The sequence below is a fragment of the Montipora foliosa genome, chromosome 2, assembly GCF_036669935.1.
Source record: "Montipora foliosa isolate CH-2021 chromosome 2, ASM3666993v2, whole genome shotgun sequence".
NCBI lineage: Eukaryota > Metazoa > Cnidaria > Anthozoa > Scleractinia > Acroporidae > Montipora > Montipora foliosa.
This window is the reverse complement of record NC_090870.1, coordinates 13,569,636-13,597,135: the sequence shown is the minus strand read 5'-3', so window position 1 is coordinate 13,597,135 and position 27,500 is coordinate 13,569,636. Positions and strand designations below refer to the sequence as shown.

The 27,500-nt window shown below is 41.1% G+C and overlaps 1 protein-coding gene across 1 annotated transcript in view; it reads right to left on the bottom strand.

Moving 5' to 3' along the window:
* Window positions 1-1,304: 1,304 nt before the first annotated feature.
* LOC137992495 (leucine-rich repeats and immunoglobulin-like domains protein 1) overlaps window positions 1,305-27,500 on the bottom strand; it is a 28,035-nt gene continuing 1,839 nt past the window's right edge. Inside the window, exons 3-20 of the mRNA XM_068837857.1 lie at window positions 25,838-25,909; window positions 25,693-25,764; window positions 23,611-23,682; window positions 22,935-23,006; window positions 21,890-21,961; window positions 21,228-21,299; window positions 20,290-20,361; window positions 18,465-18,536; window positions 18,105-18,176; window positions 17,177-17,248; window positions 16,328-16,399; window positions 13,439-13,510; window positions 7,536-7,741; window positions 5,370-5,633; window positions 4,091-4,420; window positions 3,493-3,600; window positions 2,502-2,729; window positions 1,305-1,729 (exon numbers count right to left, since the gene is read on the bottom strand). Of these exons, the coding sequence (XP_068693958.1) occupies window positions 1,656-1,729; window positions 2,502-2,729; window positions 3,493-3,600; window positions 4,091-4,420; window positions 5,370-5,633; window positions 7,536-7,741; window positions 13,439-13,510; window positions 16,328-16,399; window positions 17,177-17,248; window positions 18,105-18,176; window positions 18,465-18,536; window positions 20,290-20,361; window positions 21,228-21,299; window positions 21,890-21,961; window positions 22,935-23,006; window positions 23,611-23,682; window positions 25,693-25,764; window positions 25,838-25,909 (2,074 nt within the window). The 3' untranslated portion in view covers window positions 1,305-1,655. The remainder of the gene's footprint in view (window positions 1,730-2,501; window positions 2,730-3,492; window positions 3,601-4,090; window positions 4,421-5,369; window positions 5,634-7,535; window positions 7,742-13,438; window positions 13,511-16,327; window positions 16,400-17,176; window positions 17,249-18,104; window positions 18,177-18,464; window positions 18,537-20,289; window positions 20,362-21,227; window positions 21,300-21,889; window positions 21,962-22,934; window positions 23,007-23,610; window positions 23,683-25,692; window positions 25,765-25,837; window positions 25,910-27,500) is intronic.

Sequence of the window (27,500 nt, the reverse complement as noted above, 5' to 3'; positions counted from 1 at the left end):
CGACTAAAGGCACTGTTAAGGCTTAAGGTTAGTCCCTGTGATAGTTTTAGGTTTTCCAGTATTGCTGTGAACTGTGACCTGCTTTTCCTTCATGCCCCGTGCGTGCGGCACACTTATAAGTTCACTGCGTGGAAGATACCACGCTTAAAGTCTGATTGGTGCATCTTTCATGGGAAACTTTCATGCACGAGTTCTTTTCCCATCTTTTGAAGTCAACTTGTGTCTTCGTAATAATCAAGATGGCTACCGAAGTAAAAGGGTCACAGCAATGGGAGATTTGATCATTTGGAAATTGTCCCTGCTTTATAGCCTTTCCAGAGTTGTGCATAGAGTGGTGCAAAGAAAACAATTTACTTTCGTCTTCCGTGTCCAAAACCTGTGCGAAAACGCAGTCAGTTGGCAAAGACAAAGTGCCGCATCGGGAGATGGATCTGTTTCGCGATGCTCAAGAAAAAACTGCAATGGATAGCCTTCAATCCGCCAGAACACATATTAATTTTCTGACCGTAAACTTTCCTTGAAAAAATATTAGCCTTAGCTACCTGTGGCCGGAAAGTTTACAACTGTTAGTTGGAAGTGTCATTGAGCATATTGCCGATCTCTACAAAGAGCGATAAATCGCAAAATCCCTCTAAATGTACCGTTCGTGATCCTGAATACAGGAAAGGAAGAAAATATACACTTTGCAGTGTCTCGGCGAATTTTTAAGCAGACAGGAAGAACAATTTCACGATAAAAAGAGCAGGTAGCCATTAAATTTCTTATGACAGTACTTTTATTTGATTTGTTTGTTATGTTTGCGAATCTGAACCCTATTACAACGAATGCTTGAAACTCCACTTCTTGCGCTTATTCTAAAACTGAAAAATGAGTAAAATTACAGGAAACGTACCGAAATTACAGGAAAAACTGTTCGATTTTCCGTATTTCAGACAGAAGTTGAACCGACTTTTTTAAAGTCCATATAGACAAAAAAACCTCTAAAAAGAAAGAACAAAGCGCTACAGTCCCAAAGGACGTGTATTGTTATCGCTATTGTTTTCTTGAAACAAAGGAGTGTATGCATAATGAAGTAGGGACCTGTGCGGAAATCTTGCCAATTCCTGTTCCACGAAACTGGCGTGTTTATTTAGCGACTGGATTCGATTTTCATGAAAAAAATCGCGCTTGTTTTGGATCGATCGGAGTCCTTAAGCTGGCTTCTGTCTCCTACCATGTCACTACACTATGAAGGAAGGTGAACGGGGACCATTTTTCCCGAAACTTCGTGTACGTATTAAAGACAACAACAGCTCACCACATGGTAAGTTTTATCGATTTTTATTTCCGTTTTCTAGCAAATTTTCAGACCTAAACTTCGCCTCATATGTTCTCTATATTTTAATACCTACGTGACGCACACAGTGTGCTTGGGTAAGCTGTGGTTTCATTGGGTATCAAGATACATGCGCGTGACCAAAATGAGGCACTGTGATTGGCTAATAGCCTTACAAATGAGTTTGAGAATCTTGTCTTCATGTAAAATATGCCGGCCTACTGCTTCCGTTTTTTTTTACTAAAGCAAACTCCAATTTCACTTTTGACTAAAATATATACATGGGATCAACATGAAATGAGCTTCATTGCTGAATTAAACAATAAAATTCAATTGTTTTTTAGAGTGGAGGAGCTTGCAAAGGCTTTTCGGTCTCCGCTGGCGCTTCTCTTCGATTTCTTGACTCCTTTTTCTCTGAAAAAAAAGTAACATTGGCATGTTGGCATGTTTCCAATACATCTCATTGCGCTCGTGCAGCGTATACTGGGGAAAGAGAAAAAGGAAAACCCGGAGGGAGCCTGGGACAGGGTCCCTATTTCATGACCTGACCACGTGATAAAACGTAAATAATCTTTATTCCACCAGGTTAAGGTTCATCTGTTTAACAAATCGAAAGTGGTTCAGCGTTGTCTGTACTCTTACCTACAACGTTATTGGTCATCACAGTGGTCAAAATGTTGTGGACTCACGAAAAATAATGAATTTGTCTTACAAAGTTACGATTTGACGCTCAACGAGAGCGAATAAAAAAGCATTTTCGGAGGCATAATTATGTCGGTTGTACCCCGCGAGACACGAGTTCGCTGCAAAACAATCGCCAGTTGGTTACACATGTAATTAAAAGAGCGCCAAAAAACCAGTTTTTCTTAGCAAAGAGGAAATCTCCGCCTTGTTGGAACATGCTTGCCAAACCAATCACGACGACTGCGTGGGATACTTTAAAAAAATGCACTACCAAACGGCGGTACCATCAACGTCACGCCACCAGGAAACGATGTTAATCGGTGACTATAAAAGGACTCTTATTTCAGCATTGGACCCACCGACACATTGAGTCCTGAATTATAATGCTATATTCCTCTTTTCAAACCAGAGTAGTATGAGTGTAAACCTGGTTGGAGTGTGAACCCAGAATCTACCTTATTCCGTAAGAAATGAAGGCACTCTTTTTCTATGATATTCTTACCCGACTCCCAGCTCTCAAATGATTCATCCCCGCTCTCTCCGCCACTAGTCTCTTCCCGAGATTTTTGGGTTGAAGATAGCTTGTCACCAGACTCCTCTTGATCTACGCCAGCTCCACTTACGTCCTTGTCCTCGCCTGATCCGTTATCAGTTTTTTCTTGTCCGATGGAGCCTGATCCCGCGCCCGAACCGGATCCCGAGCCAGAACCCGTTTCCTCTTTTGTTTCCACTGGAATCAAGTATTCGTTTAAAAAAATTGTGAGATAAGAACGTGAAAGCAAAAACAATAACAACAACAGCAATTAGTTAAGGCGATGCTACGAACTAGATCCTTGACAAAATTTATAGCTTTATGAAATTGTGGAGAATAGTCATCTTGACCTTGTTTATTCGAAGACGACGATGCTCAGAGAGAAAATATTTAACTGTGTCAACAATATAATCGAACTTAACTAGTCGACTCAAGCAAATAAAAGTGAAATTTGATTCAATGAAATGAAGATAGTTTAGAATGGCGAGCGCCGCCATTGTATTATTTAGATTCAAACAGTTGAAGAATTTGTTTTGTAGGACATGCAAGCAACTTGGGCTGGACCGCTATGATTGTGCTCGAAAAATTGTTCGCGAACATGAAATAATTTAGAACAAAGAGTTTCCGGACGCGTTCATAAAGTTGCTTTTCTTACGGTGCACGTAGATTGTTGTAACTGGACTACCCTATCCCGTCATACAACGGGAATGGGGTTGTGGTCCCTTTGCCCGAATTTAGGGGTAGGAGGAAATCCAGGAAAAGGGACTATACGTCTGACGAGAACTACGTTAATTGTTCGATCGCCAATGAACAACAGATGAAGTCAGTCAAATGACCTAGAAGGAAGTGTGTATGTGTTTGTGTTGTCACGTAATCAAAAGGCACAGGAAAACGTCAATTTTGACAGATAAATGTAATGAAAACCCAGGTCTATGAGCAGTTTGGAGATGAGCTAACTTGCCTTTTACGCATGCGCCATCTTGTTTGTAGAATCCACGCGAACAAAGGCAGTCGTATCTGACTGCTGAGCATACACCACCTCTTCCACAGCCGTTATCGCATTTTGCACCTGTGTAACAACAGCGATACCAAAAACAGCTATAACAAAGATATTTTGAAATACACAAGCTTCCGTATTTCAAAGACCTTGTCAAGGCAGAGGAAGACCGCTCAGACCTTTACACTAATATGAGGAGTACAGTTTAAAGCCCTTGTTAAGTGATTGTTCAACACTTGTTCCGTGTTCCGTCTTTTCTTGCCGTCCTAGGTTTTTTCCAGGGTAAGCATAATTAATCAGCTGGTCGAGTCGACTTTTTCCTCAGGTACGAAATCGAATAAGCGAAGACGCCAATTTTACTCTTTTCCGCAAGGTCATGACATGTGCTCCATAGGATTGGTTACATGAGAGACTGCTCGCAGTTTGCTCCAATTTGCCTGCCACAATACACAGTTTTGGTAACAGAATTGATTTTAATTGAAAACTCACCGAGCGAGGAAAAAAATAGTGGCGGGCAAATCAGATAACAGGATTCGTGATCATATACAGCGGAAGCACTTACTCATTTCAACATAAAGACTGACTTCATAGGAAACTTTTCCCAGTTCATTCTCGGCCTCGCATTTGTACGAGCCCTCGTCTTCAACTCGAGGCTCAAAAATCACCAGGGTTCCCTCCCTGGTGATATGAAAGCGTCTACCCATGAACACCAATGATCCCTCCATGGTGATATGAAAGCGTGATTCCTCTGGCGTGCCCACTATTAATAGTCCGTCTTTATACCACTTGATGAAGGGCGTGGGTGATCCCCTAGCCTGGCATTTAAATACAGCAGGTTTCTGTGGTTCCGTTGCGTCGAAAGGTTCAGGATAGGTAGTGAACAACGGGCGAACTGAAAAAAAAATTTCGTCAATCATTTCAAAGAGACAGATTTAAAGAAACGATGTTCTTTTGTTTTAGTATTATTCCAAAGGACTGTAAAACGTCCGTAAAAAGATTCTTTAAGTTTCTTTATTAAAAGTCATATTTGTCACCTGAATCTAACGATGGAGTGGATGGAAATGGATGGATTGATTTTCCGTGTTTAAATAAAGTTTACTTACTTACTTACTTACTATTTGAATTTCCAAAAAGCGTACGAAATAATTTGTGCATTCCCTTTCTTCAGGATTCGAACGAGCATTCGTAAACTTAAATGTCTTTTCTTTCACATAAATACGTTTATGGTTTCTCAGCCACGCCTTCGTGTATTCCCTTCTGTCTTCGACCTTTCGTTTCCGCCCTGAGTTGATGCGTTTACCGCCATGTCCGGATCCTCCGCTAGACGCCATTTTGAATTTGTGAGTGCTAGTAACTTGAAAAAGTCAGGCTGACGTTTTCACAGCTACACGAGCATGCGCAGACCGTGACCATGTCCCTTTAACGTTAGTTAGCGCTAACCATGCTTCGAGCAACCCGGGCCAGGCTTTTTCAATTTGGACCTCGTTTCACATAATATAATAATTCAGATTGCTCATTTTTACAAAATCCGTAACATATGATTTCCTTGGGCTGAGCAGAAGGTTACTCTGAGGAAATAGTGTTCTACATTCTCAATCCGGAATCGTCAATGAATTCCTATGGGCTGCACAGAACACAAGGCCAGAGAGAGCGACTATTGTCGTTTCTCTTGACCATTGCTGAATTGAACTAGATTCAACCTAGATTCAACCCACTCTATTTTTGCTCTCCCGAATTTTAAAATTTCTTTTGGAACACTCACGTACAATCATCACACAGCCATCTCTAATTATTGAGTCAATCCAATTTACTTTGCCTCACTTTATTAAGATTTTTCTTACCTCCAGCATGAACCATGGCATGACTGGCACCGATGCCAGCTTCGCTCTCAGCAACGCAAACATACTCTCCAATGTCCTCCTCGGCCAATCCATAGATTGTCAGTACTCCCAGGGGACTAGGCACTCTATACTGATCTGGTTCAAGACGTGTTCCGTTCATGATCCAGTGGTAAGTGGCACCCGTGTTTGTTTCGCAGCGAAGTTCAACATTCTCCCCGTAAAGAGCCAAACGTTTCTTGGGATGTACTGACACTTGAAGAGGTTCTGGTTCCGATAAAATCAAGTAAATGATGAATTTGTCCATCAACAATGATAATAATCATCATCTTAACCTCTCGGAGAAGAGTAGAGAACCAGCAAAGTCCACCCACACAAGACACCGAGTCTGGGAATCGAACCCCGGTCACATTGATGGGAGGCGAGTAGTCTAACGCCAGCCCTGGTCCTGCTCAATTCATTAATTAATCAGATGGGCCGATAATAAGCTATACATTCAGCCAGTCGTCAATCAGTTAGTCTGACAAGCAGCCGGTCAGATGGTCAATTAGCCAGTCAGTCAGTCAGTAAGTCAGGCAGTCATCAAATTGATGTTTAGTTCGTTTGTTCGTTCGTTTATTCATTTGATCGATCATGCGCTTGACCCACCGATCAAATGACCTACAGTTCTCTGCACGATAACTATAATAATAATAATAACTTTATTACTTTCCAAATTCTGGCTTTTCAAAGTAATTACAATATTCAATAAAATATCTAAAACTATAGAACAATGAGAAATGATTACATATTTGAAATTCTCAAGGTAATTACAATATTCAATAAAATATCTAAAACTATAAAACAGTAAGAAATGATTAGAATCATATTTATATAACAAATTTGACAAGAGATTTGATATATGTTAAAATCATTGAAAGCTTCTAACATTCTCTTTGTAAACTATTTAACAAATCGAGTCCATGTTGCCGTGCGTCTGTTCAGTAATAGATCACAGATGTCGTCAAAATGTGCAAAGAACAAAAACGTGCAGTGGCACACCAGGCGACAGCCGAGAGCGTCACTGATGTTCTTACGACATTTTGACGTCTTCTGCGCCCTCCAGAGTGTTTTTACGTGACGTCACGGCAGCCATGTTGGTGTACCTAAACAATAGAACGGCGGCCATGTTGGTGTGTACACCCAACTAATCCTCTGGGAATTAACCTCTATTATCATGCAAACGTTTTCTTTTGGTTCGGTGGAAAAACAAGGTTACTGTTCACGAGAATGAAAACAGTCTATATTAGGGAGTTTAAGAAACGACGACGGCTAAGACTACTGCAACGCCACAAAACAATAATATCATTGGTCAAAAGAGCATAAATAATTGTGCTGCACGTGCAGCACGGATTTTAGCAAGTATGTTAGCGGCCCTCTGCATAAAGACGGCGTGAAATCACCAAATACGAGGTTTCGACGACACTATAAGCACGCAACAGAGAATCTTTCATTCTCTATTTTCACTCTGAAACCGCTCGTACCAATTTGTTTTTAGGATACTTCGCCCACATTGTAGAATGATCGTGAAAGAGATAATTATATAATCATGATAGAGCCAAGTTATATTTTGAGGTGACGTTTTCGTCGACCGTCGCCGTCGTAGATCTTAAACTGGGGACCTTAAGATCTACGACGGCGACGTCGACGAAAACGTCACCTTAAAATAGAACTTCGCTCTGGTAAAAGTCTTTCGAGATTATTCCATCTCGTTCACTTCGTACAATGTCGGCGAAGTATCCTAAAAATAAATTGGTACGAGCTGTTTCAGACTGAAAATAGAAAATGAAAGATTCTCTGTTGCATGCTCACGTTGTCGTCAAAACCTCAAATTTAGTGATTTCACGTGGTCGTCACGCAGAGAATCGCAAAAATATGAGCTAAAATCCGTGCTGCACGTGCAGCACGATTATTTATGCTCTTTTAACCAATGGTATCATTGTTTTGTGGCGTTTTCGTCGACGTCGTCGTCGTAGATCTTAAGTTCCCTACTCCCTACTGAAAAGACGCACTGCAACATGGAATATATTTGCTTTATATAATTGAGAGTTAAAGTTTTTGATAATGACCAATCAAGGTGCGTGCATTATTGAGTTTATTATGTAATTAAATCATAATTTGATAACTAACCACAAGCGAAATGATTGGCATCCAGTTGCGTTACCAAGACACCCGATAGACTGGGCGGGGAAGCACAAGTTATTTCTCCCATTTTTTTCTCCATCACCCAGTCCTTCAACCAGCGAGCATTGCAGTCACAATGAAGCCCACTCCCTTTTGTTTTACTAGCAGCAGGAGGCATGGACAGGCGGTAAGCTTCCGGCACATCCCACAGACTGGAAAAGATCACAAGACGTACGTTAACTACTGTATGGCTTTACTTTGGAGGCTAAAGAAAAGTTATGTGCCCGGCATGAAAGCGGGAAATATAAAATCAGTGAAACACATGAGCTCTTCTTGCACGCAAGGAAACACAACGTATACTGATAGTCAGACAATGATGAAACGGCGAAACAGTTAGGAACATAGCCAGAAGGCACGACAAACAATACATGTACAAATGTCTTCAGGACTTGTAGCCTTGAACACGTCGCGTTTTCTGACTTTCACTTTTCATCCATACAGCAACCAGCAAATGGCCTGAATCCTGACTGTCTTTTGCTTTTGTGGTCTCCTTCGCTCAAAATTCCACGCTAATCCAGCCAGGTCGACCACATTCTGATAGAGGTGGACCACAAAACCGCGAATTCCATCCATACACTCTTCGCGAATGGTGTTCCACGGTGTTAACAGCAAGGATTGTGAGACAGGGCCTACGGTTTATTGTACGAAAAGACTTGGAACTCAAACTATGTGCTAGCATCATTGCAAAGGCAATCTCTCGTAGCGTAGTCCAATAGGCCTTATCGCGGTTTTGGAAGCCATCTTGACGGGTAGGCAAACGTGTGCGAAATAACAGTGTTTCTACGGGAATCTGCGTTAAAATAACTTGAGAAAACCTTGAATGTAGAAAATTTGTGAATGGTGAGCTTTAGTTACTAACCAAAGGATTTTACTGGCAATATTTGAAGATCCTACCTACACTAAAATTTGCCCAGTGAAATTTTAAATTTCCCTTACATGTGTTTGTAATTTTTTCTCACAGACTCATGTCTGACTGAGCGTAATTCGCCGATCAAATCGGAACTTCAACATCCTCCCCCCAGGCAAACCCCTGGCATTTGGTTATCGTCTGTGCCCGGGGAGTAGAGAATTTGACCTGTGCCTGCGTGGGGTGGGGAAACCGGAAGTGTCAGGTTTCAAATTATTATTATTATTTTTTCGGGCGCCGAAGTCGCCAACAGCTTTAAAACACGTGCTTGGACGAGATGAAAGAGTTTAAAGGAAGAGATATAGCATTTGTGAGCGATTGGTTTACAAAAAAGGATGACAGGGGCCGACGACGATTGTTCTTTAGTAGCGGCATTTGAATACGATTTTGGCCCGAGGGGGAGGGGGGGGGGGGATTGTTGAAGTTTCGAGTTGATCGGCGCATAAATTTCAAGCAATTTCATGGCAAAATTTAAAATTCCGCTGGGCAAATTCTAGAGCATGTAGACCGTCGTGATAACGCCTATTCTCAACCGACTGAGCCAACCGGCCAGCAGTGTATTATGGTCTTACATTTAACCCTGCTATTCCATATCTCTGCTATCTCCAAAAAAATATTCATATCCCCAGTGCTTTCGGCTTAGCGTGGTGCTACTGCCTGAGCCACAAAGATGACGACTGACTGCGATTTAAGGGCAAATTCATCCCGATGATATCTTCGCTGAATGAAATTAATGCTTGTATTTTGAAGTGTGGGTTATTGGGAGTTTTCATCTGACGCCACGGCCGCAATGTTGGTGAACAGAACAATGCTGTAAAAATTTCTTTTGGGAATTTGACTCTATTATTATGCAAAAACTTGTGGAACCATTTTCTATTGTTTTGTACACCAACATGGCCGTCTCATCACGTGGATGAAAACCAAGGATAGACTTTAGGGAGAAGCGATCCTCGCACGTAGTTGGGCAATTTAAGCGATTGTCTTTAATTGTGGGCACCTGAGAAATTCTGGTGATGTAGAACCCCGATCAAAATCTGCTAACGATCTCAAATATAAACTTTTTATATTACACTGCACGCTGTTACAAACATCACACACTTGAATAAATTGCCTCTAAACTTTTTAGTTTGCAAACAATAGATTACTCCCGAAGGGCCGCACCACACCTAATAATCACTGACAACAATAACTACACTCCATTTTAAACGCCTCTACATTACAGGTGGCTGCCATGGGATGCGAATCCACGACCTCCGCGATGCCGGTGCAATACCCGACCAACTGAGCTCTGAAGCCACACAGTTGGGAGCAGGTCATGATCATGCATTTCGTTCAATCATCGAGTTCTTTCATGGGAACAAATAAGCCCAACAAATTGTCCAGCTCCCAAATGAGAAGTACAGATCAGTGTTAAGCGAAAAACTCGTTCCTTTTGTCATACAAGCACGAAACGTGCCAAAAAAAAAACAACAATTAATAAATCCTCATCATTTTTTTGATATAGGTCCACGGGAAAATCGACTATTATGGTATGAAAGGGGCGTGTCATTTTTTGACATGCATGAAATTGAGGTTCATCAGAAAAATGTATAAAGATATATAAAACCTTTCAATTACTGGAACATATAAGGTAAAAACATTCTTGTAAAGTAATTAACATGAAGAAGAAATGACTCGTGGTTAGTTAGTTAAGCCCTTGGCTTCAAGTTGGAGCATGGGCCATCAACAAAAAGCCTCCAGAGACGTCTCTTTTCTGCCAACTGTTGCAGCTCCTTCCAGTTCTTCCCGAGGACCTTCATCTCTTTTTCCGTATCCCTCCTCCAGCTATTCTTGGGGCGGCCCCTCTTTCGTTTTCCTTGTGGGTTCCAATGCAGTGCTTGCCTCGTAATGCTGTTTGAAGGTCTTCTCAGCGTGTGGCCTACCCACGCCCATTTTCTCTTCCTCACTTGCTTGACCATTGGAATTTGACTTGTCCGCTCCCATAGCTCTTCGTTTGTGATCTTGTGTGTCCAACGTATCTTCAGGATTCGACGCAAACAATGATTGACATATGATTGTAACTTCCTTATCTTTTTGACTGTCATCCTCCACGTCTCTGCCCCGTACAACAGCACAGATTTTACATTAGAGTTGAATATTTTCAGCTTAGTTGATGTAGATATGCTGCCAGAGCTCCAGATCTGCTTAAGAGAGTAGAAGGCTCCTCTTGCCTTATTAATCCTATTTGCAACATCCGCGTCAGTTCCTCCACTTGTGTCTACTACGCTCCCAAGGTATGTGAAGGAGTCCACCTCTTCAATATCGGCATCATTCACTCTGATCTTCCTGTTTGAGCCTGAATTGATCTTCAAGTCTTTGGTCTTTGCGGTGTTGATAACAAGGCCAGCTCTTCTTGACCTTTCTTCCAGAATGGTGGTTTTATTCTGCATTTGGGCCCCTGAGTGACTGGTAGTTATTTTCACGTGATCAGTGACGTCACAAACATTCAGAAGTAAACCTTTTATAGTCAGGTAACTTAAGGTATTGTCCTCTGAGAATCCCATAATATCTATTTGAAATAATAGTTGCCTTCGATAATAATTCCTGTCTCGCTTTATTCACTGACGTTTGGGAGCTTGTTCTGTTATAAAGAAGCACTTCGAATCTCTCAATTAGAGTCATTGCCTGCGTAGGAATCTTTTCTGGAACTGAAGCCAATATTGAAGAGGTGTCTGTGATTTGTGGAAACACGTTCCACACGTACCAGGCAGATGCTTCCCCCTCCCAGAAAAGAGAGATACAATGTACTGTGTCGTATCCAGTGACTGAGTGGAACATTGATCGGAAGAGACTGGCTTCTTTGTGGTCCCAGTTGTTCAACAATAGGGTGGACGTCCGAGAGGTATCGAAAAGGCTTGCCATCGCCAAATGCAATCCATACTTCATCCACGCTAACATCTTACACTCTGGATACCGCTAAGATACTAAACTATGGCACCAAGATTGCAAGGCATGGTATGCATGCAACATGAGTCGGGTGTATGCTTCTTCGTGGGAGTAATCCATCCCCTCAATGTCAATAGCCTGTTTCTCCTTAGCCAGAAACAAGAACAACTCAGTTTTGTTGTCACTAACATGAAGGAAGGTTTTCCAGTTCTTAGGGAGCTTAGAGGATGGTGCTACCCTTCATCGAGTACCTATGTCACGCCTTTCTCTTGCGGTGGACTTTTTAACTGCCGTCATGATATACATCCCACACAACGTCCACTCTCTGGACTGCCTCCAACTGTTTGAGAATATATAGCTTTAACACCAAATCCACATACTTTTTAAACATGGCTTCCATTCGCCCAATTCCCGGCTTCAACAATAACTGCACCATCAATTATTGCTGCCTTAACCTGAGGTGCGCCAATCTTCCTTCCAATAAGCCTTTTCCATACATTTCACCAGGTCTAACGTCTGACCTTCCCTTCAGTGTTTTTATAGAATTGGAGAAAAAGGCAGATTGTCGTGCTAAAAAATCCTTTGAGGTTACCATCACGGCTTTGGCAGGCTATGTAAAGACGGGAAATAAAGCACAGTAGTTTTTAAGGGCTGCAACTTGTGTCTATCTTTCGTCAGGTTGTCCTGTGGTTGTTGTCTGAACAGGGGTAACTTATTCTTCTTTATTGCTTCGGTTATTGGCTTTGTTCTTTCCTGGAATGTTTCTTTGACAAAGGCTTTATACCTAGTGATCCTGACGAATGGACACCACCTCTCTCGCAGATTTAAATACCATATCATCCGAATCTTTTGAGTCTAGGACAAGAAGGTTTGTGATGTCTCCTTCCACTTTCCCCAATTGCTGACACAAGTGACAACGCGTCCTTCTTAACGTCATTCTGAACTTCCGTAATTTGCTCATGACGGTGGTGCTTTTCTTTACTGACGTCTTTGGAAGATGTTTCCTCGAATTCCTAGATGATTCTTGTGACTTCAGGCCCAGCGATCATCCGCCTTCTTGATGCTGCTGGATTTTCCGTCAGTTCGACTGCACGGCATTCCCCGTTAAACTGTGCTTTCACTTGCTCGTGCGCATGGCCTAAAGCAATTGAAGAGAAAACCTTTTCAATCTTGTGAACAACAAAAGAGTCATTTGCGAACTCTCAGTTTTGGATGTCAGGGTTACTGATACTAAGTTAAAGATGTAAACTCCAAACACGTATATGTACACTCATTCACCTGGCGTAGTTGACGTGGTCTTATGAGAACATCCAAGAAACCAACGTGGCAAGTGACTTCTTAGACAGTGAAAAGTACCTTTCTCTAATAGCTCCAATCAACTGTACTGCAAAACACATGGCTCTAAGAAGAAAACTCGATTCTAGTACAGAAACTGCGGGCGATCTTTGACATTTTACTGATTGACTCCATCTGTAAAGTGGAGCGGTTCTTCAACACTCTCAAGGTAATCACTATATGCCTTACTCCGCGGGGTGACCAAATAACTTGGTGTGCCTGTCTATTTCTTGTGACTTGGGTGGCTTTGATGAAAGAATCAGCAACTCCTCCCGTTGCAACTTCTGTCCTGCGACTTCCACCGCGTCGCTTTTCTGAATTTTAAAAAGCTCTCGTGTCGGTGCTTTGTCAATGTTTGTCGGAAATTAAAGGAAATTTAAAGAAAGGACGTCGTTTGTCGCGGTTTCACTTTACGTGCTGTCGCTACTTTTTAGGCCAAGTCGGTTGTCAAAATTTACCCTGGCAGAGCCTCTTCGAAGCTCAGTTGGTAGAACATTGCACGGGCATCGCAGAGTTCATGGATTCAAATCCCGTTGGAGACACCTGAATTTTTCAGGTGTCCATAATTAGAGACAATTGCTTAAATTTTCCCGCTAAGTGAGAGGATCAATTCTCGCTTACGATATATTCTTTGATACTGATTTGGGTTTTCTTAAACGTCAAATCCGAATGTCATACTTACAGCCTGGAAAGACTTTTCAAATGATCAAAGCTTCCCTTTGCAACGAAAGAAATCCTGTTGAAGAATATGTGCCTGAGAGATAAAGCAGAAAATGTTTTTATCTCAGTAGAAAGTTGAATATGTTGGTGAAGGATCTTCCAGGTCAACGTATGCTTTGGAGATGCTGTATTGAACGGCTATCATTGTATTTCAACTTGTCGTTATTGCTGCCACTTATGCTGGAGCGCTACTTGCCCAAGGTTGATATTACACACAAAAACTTACCGTAACACCATGTGATACTCTCATTAAAAAAAAAAATCCCTTAGACTGGATATTTAACGGAATGAGCGGCGAAGTCTGTCGCAAAAACAACATCTACATATATAACTACTTGGTTGACATAAGGCCAACAGGCAACAACAGAAGTAAATAGTATTGTAAAGTAGGTTTCCTGTGGAGCTTTAGTGTACGTGGTAGCAGTATTGTAATGTAAGGGACATTTTAGCTTTTGCAATAAAGCAATCTATGTGGCCATGAAGTTTTAATACACAATTTAAGAGTGGTTTTTGTGTAATGTAGCATTACAACGCTCTTTGTTAATTTTGCTGAAGTTAGCGTGACATGGTAAAGCACCTTTATGCCTGGTCCTTCATCAAGGGTCCAACATAGGTTTGGCGGGATGCGGCTTAAAATCGAGGCGGGATGTGGGATATGATAATACGACGGCGAGACCGGGATATGCTCCGTTTTCGTAGGCGGGATACGGGGTAGGACAGTTAAATGCAGAATAGCAAGTAACCTCACGTTATGAGTTGAAAAGCTTTAATTTGCTTGGAAAATGAAAAAATTGGCCAGAAGACCCTAAAAGACCCCTAGAAACCACGCAAAAAAGTAAAATACTCGGAACTATGCCGCTCACGCAACTTACTGTTTGTCCTCTCGGAGTAACACGTGACGCGGATTTAAAGTAAGGCGATCTCTTTCACCCACGTTGCGTTCGTTGACATGAGCGCGATGGCGACATCGTCTCACTCCGCCAACCTCATCTGAAACCTCTGACACAATAAACTACGCTGCAATTTATTATGAAAAGGGAAGCTTTGGAAGCAGTTTTCTCCGCGTAAGGAAAGAATTTCGGGCAGTTACTGAAGAAGGAAAAAACGCTAAGGAAAATCCAGGAAAACGTCAAAAACTATGGAAAAGATATATTGATGACATTTTCTCCCATTTTGGGACAGCGACAAAGCTAATAAATTCTACCCTACCATCAAATTAACGGCTGAAATATCAGAGAACGAAGATCGTCATGAAGGAACGGGAGGGGGGGAGGGGGGGTGGCAATGTCAATTCCCACCCGAAAAATCAAGCCAATCCCAGCTCCCATTTTACCCCTCCATGACCATCAACGAAATAACTTTCCTCGACAAAGTAGTTTAAAACGCATTATATTCAATTATATTAAAACCTTTCAATATACACACTTCAACTCATGCAGCCACCCCCAAGGCGTAAAAAATGGCTTAATTAATGGTGAAGCAATGAGACTTCTTAGGACTAACTCTTCGAAAACAACATGATTTGAAGAGAGCCTTGAGGAGTTCAAACAACGTCTGAGAGCACGAGGCTATCCTAACACAATCATAAAAAGGGTTAACGAGAGGTTTTTTCCTTTTGTCACTACGTACCACCCAGCAGTTAAAAATCTTAAACAGACATTGATGGAACAATGGAGCTTAAAAGCTCCCATAATATATCATACAAAAGAGGTAAATCTCTTAAGGACACGCACGTCTGCGCAAAAATATAATTTTAAGGCTCTCATGCAGAACACACTGATCATTGGAGTACGTGCAGGCCCGCATGTTATTAACTTCTATCTAGAAATGCAAGCACATAATGTTCACTCATGTCAATCCCCTGTAAGTGGCGTTTTCAGTCTAAATGAACTTTTGCGTCTACCTCAAGTCATTACATCACTGCTTAATGGGGGTTCATCTTTGGTAATGTAGAAGGCGGGATCGGGATGTAAATGCACATCGCGGCGGGATGGCGGGATGGAATAAAAAATAGCGGCGGGATGCGGGATTGAAAAAGGCTATTTTGGACCCTCTTCAACTGGTTCGTCACATACATATATGGGCCGCCGGACGAACCTCTCGAGACTTCGTCGCTAGCTCAGTCGCTTCGCGACATCGGTCGTCCGCTGCGAGGCTACTCTACTGGAAAATTCGTGAGGTCGACTTGCCACGTCCATGCAATTCGTAGTTTTCACTCACGTGATCAACAGGCATGTTTTTCAACGAAAACAGAAGAAAATCTTTGCATAATAATAGAGTTCAATTCCCGGAGGATTGGGTCGGGACACGAACATGGCCGCCTTTCCTTTGTTTGGGGACACCAACATGGCTGCTGTGACGTCATGTGAAAACCAAGAATATAACAGCGACCATCGTGAGAATCGAGCTGAGCTTGGTCAATTAAGCCTCCAATAAAATACGTGGCGTTCTCACGTGACTTCAGTGGTTCAAGATGGCGTCGGAGGAAGAAATTTCGACGCCACTGATGCCACGTGAGAATGTCATTTATTTTATTGGATGCTTGCTTGACCGAGTTCAGTTCGATTTTCACGATGGGCGGATGGCCGCACACAGTGAGGAATTTGCCTCGCGAGGCCAAAAATATCAAACATGTTTGATTTTATCCACACGGCCTCGCGAGGCGAATTTCTCACCGAAATTTCCCCGCGCACTTGAGGAGACGGCTGAGCAAAGCGCCTCGCGAGGCAGTTTGCTCAGCTCTTTCTCTCACTGTGTGCGGCGGGCTTAACAAGCTGCCGTAGCCTTTACCAAAAAACGGGCACGAATAAAGTAAAATTGTAGTTAAGATTAAACGTACTGGTAAACTTACAAGTCTTTAAGTCTTCTCAATCCATAAAGCGTCTTGGCGTTTAAAATGGTGAGGCGGTTCGAATCCAGATAACTACAAAGCCAAATAACTCATTTTAAAAGTCTACCAAGCACACATTTTGCAAAAAAAGAGTTATTTTCTGAAAAGGAGATGAATCGGGGTGAATATTCACTTCTTCGAGCGGCAGTGAGGAGAATAGAATAGCTACTTTAGAAATTAGTAATAACGGACTCATAAACTACTAACCGAAAATATTATGACCACGAGAAGCAATTTTGTTCTTCTTCGGTTGCTCGGAGATGGGGAGTATAATCTATTTTGTTTTATATGATAAGCTCAATAATGCACGCACCTTGATTGGTTCTCACCTATGATCTATTACAGGACAGACGCATAGCCGACGTCATCAAAAAACTTTTAATTCTTTATTATATTTAATGATTTTTTGTCGAAGGCGAGGTGAATATCGGTGAATAACGACGGAGACGAAGTCGAGGTTTTTATTCACCGATATTCAACAGCGCAGATAATTTTTATTCCAGCACTCAGCTTGATTTCCTTTAATTAGTAACAAAGGTTCTTATTCCATAACTTGTTTACAAAGTCGGAAACACAGCCATAAATAGTCTTCTGCGCATCAGCACCACAGACAAACAGGATAACGAAGGAAAACTAACAAACAAGCAAAGGCTTTATAAAATTTCGTGACCGATCACCACATGTCTTATCTTGCAGCACGCCGGGGGTTTTGAAATAAATTCTACTAATTAAGAAAAAACGCGGGAAAAGACACGACAAAATCATTCCTGTGTTCTCCCATGCACCAACTATATGTAATCTTGAACTTACAGTACAGTCAGATCGCCAAGGTCACGAAACGCATAATCTGCTATATAAGTGATTGTGTTAATTCCAAGATGACTGCAAAAGAGAAAAAAAGGAGCACGTTCTTGATTTTCACTGACGTATTTAACGATCGTATTTATTAAACGGAAGCAAAATACGATATTTGTACATTATCACCCACGCCACCTTTTTTAAATTGAACCTGAAAGAGCCTTATATATGCAAAGTATCTTGCCTGGAACTTGCAACCCGTTTGCCTTCCTCGCTGTCTTTCCTATTGGACATTATTTGAAAGTCTTCTAAATTTGCAATAACTGAGTTCAAAAAATCTTGTATAACTGCGATCCCAGAAAGGGTGATCTTTTAAGGTCCTTAATTAAAAGTCTTTGCCGATTTAACAAAAAAAAACTTTTGCGAATTCTTACAAGTCTTACAACCACTCGCTTTCTCTTCAAATGGCATGCGCTCTTGATAAAATTCTCGACTGCTTAACTCAATGCGAGTACCCATTGTCCCTCGGGTAATCCAGTGTAATGCGCAGTGACACAACCGGAGTTTATCAGAATGGACTATTACTCTAATAGGAAATTCCTAGTAAACCCTTGGTCGTTTCAGTCTTTTGTGGAGCCAAACGCACAAATTGTAAAATTAAAAGAACCGCTTCACTGGCCGTTCTCCAGCACAAAGGACTGGAACGACCCAGGATTCATTTGGAATTCGGTCCACTCTTCACTCCCCGTAAAACGACAGAGAAAGGGAAGGAGACTGCTTTAGGTTCGCTCCTCTTCTCCTATTCTTTTTTTTTTTTTTCATTTCATTTTCTTTGTATTTTTTTTCAAAGATACAAAGGGTTTATTTTGGACTAAGTGGCTGGGACTGAGAGAATTACCTGCACAGGTTCTCAGATAGTGTATTAACTACATGCACTTACAGGACGCGAAGAGTTCGCAGTTCTTCAAACATATTCTCAGAGACAAACGTCAGGAAGTTGGAATACAAATATCTAAAACAAGAACGCGGATAGAAGTGAATATAAGTAGACTTAATTTATTATAAAATGTCAGGCTTTCAAATTGTCTCTCGTACTTGCACGTGTCCACAACAACAACAACAACAACAATAATAAGGTAATTTATTTGTATCACACGCAAACAGCCAGCCATAAAGAAAGAAACCTAACATAAGTGAGGTACAATACACCCGAGAGAATAACTTAAATGTTAACGGAGTTAGGAGACAAGACAGAGAAATAGGTATAGATGAAGGAAAACGTCTCCGCCATGCTACTTACAGTTTTTGCAGTTTCTTGGTTGCTGAGAAAGTCCAAGGTTCAATTTTGCTGATCCTGTTTCGGTGAAGGTAGCTAATAAAGAAGAAGATCGGTTAAAGTGCTCCTTAAATCTTTAATAACAAAGAGGGCAAAATTACTGAATGCTGATTGGTCAATGAAGAGGGTATTTTTTCTTAATTTTGCTTGAGAAGAGGGCAAAATTACTCGCTCACGATTGGTCGAGCGCCAAAAATTCTCGCTCCTGATTGGCTGAACGTACGTCTTCCACATTCAGTTGGTTTCTACAACTTCGTCTTCATCGAAGTTTGTCTTTTAATTCGCGCTGCATTCGCCGAAAAGGCATAAAGATTAAGAACTAGCTTTAAAAGATGATCTGGAATTTGAATTTTCGAGTGACAAGAAGAAGGGCAAAAGATTTTTTTCATGAAAAGCTTAGAACTTGGATAGACTTACATGGCGGCCGGCGTAGCGGGATTGTGTGGTTGAAAAATAAAATGATTCCTTTCGTCAAGGGCTTTCAGTTTACCACGACATCTTGCAGCTCAACAAAAATGGTCACAGAACAATTTGTCATTGACGGGAGGAACAAGTAGCTCAAACTTGGTGGATTTCTTTGGACAAACCGTTTGCTATGTTTACGGATGCGTATTTGCAAGTGGTAAAAACCTCTACAGCACAGGTGAATAAAATAAATTGAAGCTTAACATTTGGTTTAATCGTTGTTACAGTTGTTCACGAATGAAACTCGTATTTTCCTCTCGAGTGGATGTAAATAACAATCATCTATACTCGTTTTGGACGCAAAGAACAAGTTGACTTGCTTGTCTGTTTGTTAGTTGTTTTGCTTCCGAGCGAACGAGTGTTTTAACTCCGCTTAGCTGTCTGTTTTTCGAGGTGCCTCAACAGTGTTAAGAAAATTTTGCCCTCTTTGTTATTAACAAGTAATCGCAATGGGTCCTCGTAAAATTAAGGATTAATATCACTTGTGTTTTTAGAAGTTGCTGAAATTGCCCTCGTCGCTGCGCGACTCGGGCAATTTCAGCAACTTCTGAAAACACGCGTGATATTAATCCTTAATTTTACTCGGCCCCATGCGATTACCTATACAAATCGAGTCTGTTTCGTTATTAAGATAGTTGCCCTCACTCGTGCGTGATATCTCCTCTGCGTCTCACCTCAAAATTGCTCTTTTTATGTGCTTCACAAATTACATCAAGTTAGCAATTACCTTTTAATATGATAAGTGGCTGAGACTCTCTACTAGGTCCGGTCACACTATAATATTTGGAAGACGTGCAGCAAGGTTCAAAAGGCCGATTGCCTCTAGCAGTTCCCATTGGACTGCAAGTCTTCGTGATGATTCATTATAAGAAACTAATAGTCACTTGGACTCCTTGCCGAGCTAGTACAGACCTTTAGTAACATGATGACGACGCGACTACGAGAACACCACAAAACAATAGGTTTAATGAACAAAAACAATGGCTTAACACGCCCCGGACGTGCGTTTTACATTTTCGTACACTTCCTCACCGTTCTACCCTGACAACGACGCCAAATAGTAAAGTTTTGAGGTTGCATAAAGGACCTTAGCACCTGACGATAAATTGTCAATTTTTCTCTCCTAACAAATACACCGTTCATTTCAATTTTATGCCAGGAAACCTTCCCGGCATAAAACTACTTTCTATGCCGAATGACTTGGAATCGAGAAAGACTTCAATGACGGGAAGTTGTAAAGCGCTTTAGGTTCGCGTCTGAACATGTGCCAATCATTTTCTCTGATAAACCATTTATGTACGGTAACTATGTCGAGTAAACTTACAGTTCTTCAAGATTTTCAAGACCTTTGACCATCTTCTGGGGGACCGACGTGATCCTGTTGTCAAAAAGTGACCTGATGTGGTTGTGAAAAAGAAGAACGTTACTTTATCACTGGAGAAACGCAAAATGACCTGGTGTTTCTTCAAGGAGCGCTAGAATCTAGAATCTCAATACAATTTTATCCAAAACTGAGTTTTTTTATTCATTAGCCGATTACCATGCACCCTAAATACTCGCATAATACTCGCTAGAATGAATATAGCGACACATATGAGATAGGTGAAGTGTCGCTGAGGCTCATTGTGTTTAGCTACGGCGCACTGACGAGAGCCAACAAGCCCGAAACAGCTGTATGCGTCTGCTTTCTAGTTTGAGCTTGAGCGCTGCTTCATTTTCAAGAGAATGCCTTCGTGAACGTTGTTCCATCATGATCTGTCCGAACAGTGGTGTGTTTATGATTATTACTCTTTGTGTTGATCCAACGTGATGCATAGATCGTTACACGGCATTGCAGTCTTTAGTGTTAAACGTTTATTACTCGCATAACGTTTAATGAAGGCGTTCGATGCTCTCCTTGTTCAATCTAAACGGTTCCATCGTGGACATGGGACATGGGATCGCCTACTTAAGTTTGGAGCGTGTTCGCATCAAAGAATGAGCACTTTCCGTAAAGTTAAGCTCTTTTCTGCTGACTGTTTATATATAAATCCGACGTTTTGAAGCGAACAAAGTTTTCAGCTATGTTTGGAGTCCCCTGGGGTGGTGTGTGTAGGAATTAGGAGACGTTAGCTCGATCAAACATGACATCCAATTCAAGTCATCCTGGATATAGAATGAGTGAATGAGTGAAAGAGTGAATGAATAAATGAATGAATGAATGAATGGATGAATAAATGAATGCCACCTATTGATTTAAAATGGAACTAAAAATCTACTTACAGAACTTTGAGATCTATTAATCGAGAGAAGGCTGCTGGCTCGATCACCGAAATTCGATTTTTGAACAAGTATCTACAAGGAAGAACAGGATTTTTTCAGTAAAGTTCCTTCACTCCTTGAAGGAGAACACACATAAATATGGATAGGCTGTGGCATCCTGGGAAGCCTGTATCACAGTGCGTTTTGTACCATCCTCGTTCTTTGCCGAAGTTTTCTTGGGTAGCATAAACGACAACGATCCTTAACTGGATCTGAAATAAGCTGTCGTAGTAAAGCACAGCGTATTTCGGAGAATCATTCAGTTACAACCAGCATTATTTCAAATTCTGAGACTTCGTATTTGCGAACTCAACAAAAGATCATTGGTAAGAATAACACTGGATACACTATATTTGGGGATACTGCAAGTACCTTGGAGATCATTTGACCGTGTCACGGGCTCTGAGGGCGATATTTTAAAAAAATCTCGCTAGTAGTCGTCGCAAAGTGTACGGCAACGACGCAGCTCAACAAGGTCGAACCGAAAAATCAGAGTGCATGAACAACTTATTGAATGCCTACGATAAATATTGTGGACGAGCGGTTTCCATTTTTTTTTTTCTTCAACTGAAAAGTTCGGACACAGGTAAGTTTAAGCACCACTTGTTTTCATTTATACTCACAATGATGTAAGAGAGTAGACATCTGCAAACAGGTAAGCGGCGATCTTTGAAATCTGATTAATACCAAGAGACCTGAAAGAAAACGATAGGACGTGATTAAATTCATTACATATCATCTGGTCACAAAATTAAAGAAACGACCCCAAAAGTGTGACCGTTTATAATGAATTCTATTTTTCCCGTGCACAGACGTTACAGTCAGTGCTTTTCACCGAATGGTAAACTCGCACGAATAGGCCAGTTTCGTATTCTAACGGTTGGACTGGATCTAGCATGACATCGAGGCTAATGCGGGCAAATTAATTTGCATTTGAAAAGATTTGCCTGCATTAGCCTCCATTCCATGCTAGATCCAGTCCAGCCGTGAGAATTCGAAAATAATCTATTTCCCAGCTGTTAGCGCATGCTCGCATATATCGCAAGGCCTTCCATTGTGCTTTTACAGCTCGGCCATTTTCTTGTTTGGATATTTTGATAGGTATTTTGTTGCTTCTCTGTTGAGATTTTCAGGTGTCTTTAACATGATTGACATTATTAATGTAGACTGTTGTCTTCTTCCCTTACGGGTTAAGGCAAGAGAAAATGAGGGGACAGAGAGGGAGGCTCCCGGTCGAGCCCTTGGGATATGTCATGTCCACGAAAGTTATTTTTAGACGAGCGGAAGTCTTCCGAGACGTCCGCATGCAGGCCAACCTCGGTCCGATGTTTGAAAGAAAATAAATATTTATCAGCCTTCCACGTGCGCTGTCATTTTCTCTTTTCACTAAGAACCTGAGGGCGAGGCAAGACTGCATGCGGACGTCTCAGAAGACAGACTTCCGCTAGAACAAAGACTTCCGCTCGTCTAAAAAGAACTTTCGTGGACATAACATATCCCGGCCAACGCCCTGAGCCTCCCTCTCTGTCCCCTCATTTTCTCTTGGTTAAGGTCATGTCCAAGAGTTTCTTGGCACAGCTAAAAGATGCGGAGATGATAACAAAAACAAAACAAAACAAAACAAACAAACAAACAAACAAGTAAACCAAGGAAATGAAAAATACTCACAATATTTTAAGTCGGTAAAGACCTAGAAATGCACCGTCTTCTATAGAAGTGATCATGTTTGCACTGATGTCCCTAGCAAAACCAAAGAAGTAATAATCAGATTATTTGTGTCTAAACGCTTTTTTCCGTAAGGCTTTCTAAAGCTGACTCAGTGCTGAATTGTTCTTTCTTCAATGTTGTTATAGCCACTGAAAAAAGGGTTCATTTCGGCTTTCCAAATTATTCTTCATACGGAAGACTGAAATTGAGTAAATGAAATCAAACATCGGATTTTTGGAGGAGTACCCGGAGAAAAACCTCTTGAAGCAGGTAGAGTGAGTTTCAATCGAGCGTCGTAAAACCAAAACCAAAGTAATTACTTTGACCAATTAAAAAGGACGGAGACAACCCAGTAAACCAATCAAAATTTGAAGTAATTACACGTAGTCGACACTACGCGAAAACGACACTACGCGAAAACTTTGAACCAATCACTGAGGGAAGTAATGCAAAGCCAAAGTAATTCACTAATTACTTTCGACACTCAATTAAAAACCCGCTCTAAGAGAACCAACAAACTCAACCCACGTATGGCGCCGAGTCTGGGAATCGAAAACGGGCCACATTGGTGGGAGACCTGTGCTCTCACCACTGCGCCAGCCCTGCTCCCCTGAATTATTGGGATTAGTTCACTTACAAATTTTCCAGATGGCTTAGCCCATCAAATGAGGCATAGTGTAGTTTCGTGAGCTTGTTTCTTGCCAGATTCCTGATGTTAAAATGACAGTAATTAGAGTGACCTTTAGGTCGTACATTAGAGCACAGAAACCATGCATTACATTTAGAGTTGAAGATCAGAAACTTAAAGCAAGGTTTCGAAAAAAGCTTAGAAAATTTAGGCTTGAAAGGGGCACAATCTATGACCATGTGATTGCGCTGTCCTCCTCTGCAGCTGTTTGTCGTTACGACAATGGAGGCAGAGAAGAGAGACCCTGGGAACGAGCTAGGTTGTGAGTATTTTTAGATTACAATTTTTTCACGTAAGTTTAAGAGTTTATAGAGAGATTTAGCGTGAAGTTTACAGTAAAAGCGGGTAAACGTCAAACTTAATTTTGCATTTTGACCACAATAATAGAAATGTGTTTGGTTTTGGGAGATAACTTGCCTGTTGAATGAAAAAACGTACATTTGAAGTGCGGTTTATAGAAGAAAGATAGAAGTGATTCTTAGGAACACGTGGGCCGAACAAATTGACCTGCTCCCGACTGTGTGGCTACATAGCTCAATTGGTAGAACATTGCGCGCGCATTACAGACGTCATGGGTTTGAACCCGTTGAAGCTACCTGAATTTTTCAGCTGTCTGTAAAGGACAATTCCTTAAATTGTCCAGATATCATCCAACTTGCCTCAGATGTTGGCTACAAATACCTTGCAACTCGTCAAAAGAGAGAGAAGAGATAGAATGAGAGAATATTCTTGCCTTTATGACGAACAGTAACCTGGAGTTCGTCGTTTTCCGTTTCAAGTAAACGCAATTCTATATCTTTCTAAGCAATCGGAGAAATCACTCCGGCATTGATTGGTTACGTTTTCAATACTTGCCGTTGGAGTGGCGATGAAAGCAATTCTAACTATAGAAGGTATATAGAAAACGATAACTCACTGTTGATCTTTAATGGTCCCAAAGGATTAAGTACCATCACGTAAATGTAGAATATAACTTGGAGCTAACGGGACGCACTCTTCGACTCGAGAGGACATAACGAAAAAGTTGAAAAATAAGCCCCTGGGTACGCTATAACCCAATTTGATGGGTTTATAAAGTTTGCAACACAGAAATCTTCGCAGTATTCAGTAACTGAAAATAAGCGTCTCTCACATGGCCAGGAGTCTGGAAAAAAGTTATGGTTTTGCTCGTTGCACAAGTTAGCAGAACATTTGCAAGCCATAGCGTTGAAAAATGAACACCGGGCATATCCGTTGGGAGTGGACAAAACTATATAGGAAAACAGAGTTACTGTTGCTATTTAGAAACAACAAATTCGAATCCTAAAATCTGGTATGTTCGGTGTAAGGGCACCCATTGATGAATGCCCTGTTGGGTTAACGCCGCATTTTATGTACTTACTGACGGAGTGGGAGGGCCGGACGGGAAATTATTTGGCCCGAGGTCATGGTGTACGGACCCAGCGCGAGGTCCGTGCTCCATGACCGAGGGCCAAATATTTTCCTGTCCGGCCCGACCTAAACTCAGTCAATAAGCATTTTATTATATGGGCTCAGTCTTTACACTATTCATGAGCACTCAGAATATGAAGTTTGGACAAAACGGGTAACAAAAATTTGCACAGAAAATGTATCTAATATGATGTTTGCATTTACTTTTCTGACTGTAAATAACTTGGATGTTGAATAGCGACGAAATAATCAAAAATTGCATCGCGCTGAACAGTATGTGTTCCTGGCAGGACAGCCGTACGGGCCATATGATAACATAAAATTCTCAAATTAACGGAAAAGTTCTTTATTTTGAACTTTCTGCCCTCTCTTAACTCAATGATTTAAAATTAAACTAATTGCTTGCGCAAGTTCTGTAATTATGCTCCTAATTATCATCGTATTTATAGAATTAGAAAACGTAAATAAAAAACCATTTCCTATGTTTGACTGAGGAGCCACAGCAGCGTTGAAACGCGTAGCATGGAGCAAAAGGAAATGGTCGATTTTAGTGCCACATAAATGTATCTATTAATGTTTTTTATTTTACGATTTACTTACAGTGTTATGAGCCTTGAGCAGTTCCTGAATGCTCCAAAAGCCATTTCTTCGATGCGATTATCGTGTAAGTACCTACATGAGAAATAGATACAATAAATTACAAGGTTTAAACAGTGGAACGTAACATTGATCTGATGTAACTAACAGAGCCTCAAGGGAAGGAAGATATCCGAGAGATGGCTCCTTGATTTTCTTGATCCGGTTTCCTTCGAGATGTCTGAAAAAAAAAAACTAAAAATAAATAAATAAATAAATGTGAGGTAATGAGATATCAATTAAATGCAATTTTTCAGGCTAGAACGGTTGCTTCGTTGGTTATCATATAACCTCCTTGTTAGGAGCTTATTACCTGAAGTGTCGTATATCATTTCCTATACAAGGCGTCGTTTCTCGCTGATAGCATTCGAATTTCTTCGCTCTTTTCAAAGTGTCTGTGTATGTTTTTAGGGTGTACTAGCTCAGTTGAATGGTTCTAATGTTTCCCTCTAGTCCCTCTCCCCTGCATCATTTTCAGTCGATCATCTGGAATATCTCGCTCAGAGATAAAGAGGATATGACACGGTGGCGAGAAGATATCAATTTCATGTTTGAGTGGCAAGAATAATAGGGACCTTCAGATTCTAGGACGAGAACGACTACGAGTACCAAATTTTCTCGTAGAAAAACATTGAGCGCGCGCAAACCAGCGTCATTTTGGCGGGAAAAACGTGTTACCGTCGTCATTTTAGAACGAGGTTTTGCAAAAATGTCGTCGTGTCAAAACAAGTCAACAACACGGCAGCAGTTTTGGCATTTTTCGATCAGCAAAAAGGCCCAGGTAACAGCAATAAGAATAACTGAGAAACCTATACTGCTAACAAAGAGTAAGATTAATCTTACGGGCTATAAATCTTCTTAGTATTTTCGCTAAAAACAAACAGTCAAAACTCGTACTCGTTCTCGTACTCGTCCTAGAATCTGAAGGTCCCTAATATCTCACGAGCGAGCGCGTCAGCGAACGAGTGAGAACACTACAAAATTCATGTCTTCGAGCTAACGTGTAATTTTCTTTTTATTATATGGACAATAAAAATACTGGGTATTTATTCAAACACAAAACGTCGGGAATCCTGACATACGAAAAATACTTCAAATACTTCCGTCCATATAATAATTTAGCAACTATTCACCTCAGTGTCGGTGGCTACTGGTGGATAGTTACCGAGCCGCGAAAGTTGTTTTAGTATATACTAAAACAGTGAGATAATATAGCACAAAAAGATGATTTTAACTCATTTATTCCTGCAAATATGACAACATTTTCGGGCGCAAATTCCGCGCGAATTGCTCGGAGGTGAATAGTTAACAATTACCCTGAGAAATCGCGAGGAATATCGCCTGATACTTAAATAGCCGACGAGGCCGTAGGCCGAGTTGGCTAAATCATACGATATTCCGCAAGATTGAGGACGATAATTTTTTTATTATTCAACACATTGATGACAAAGCACAATTTTCTACGTTTATTGGAATAAAAAAAAACTGGAAAAAAATACCATTTTTCTCTGCGACACACAAAATTACGTATATCGCAGGATTTTCGTTGAGTACACACGACGAATATTGAGCGCGCTATGGTCATATTTGGAAATTGTCACAATGTGTTGAATAATAACAAAGGATATCCGGAGTTTGAGTAGCCAATCAGTGCGCGCGTTCAACGCTATCCGATAGCGTATGTACGCTATATATAGAGTATATACTAAAGCTCATTATGCAATGCACATTCAATAGTCAGTACTTCATTCTTGGTTGTCTGAGTAGAAAAC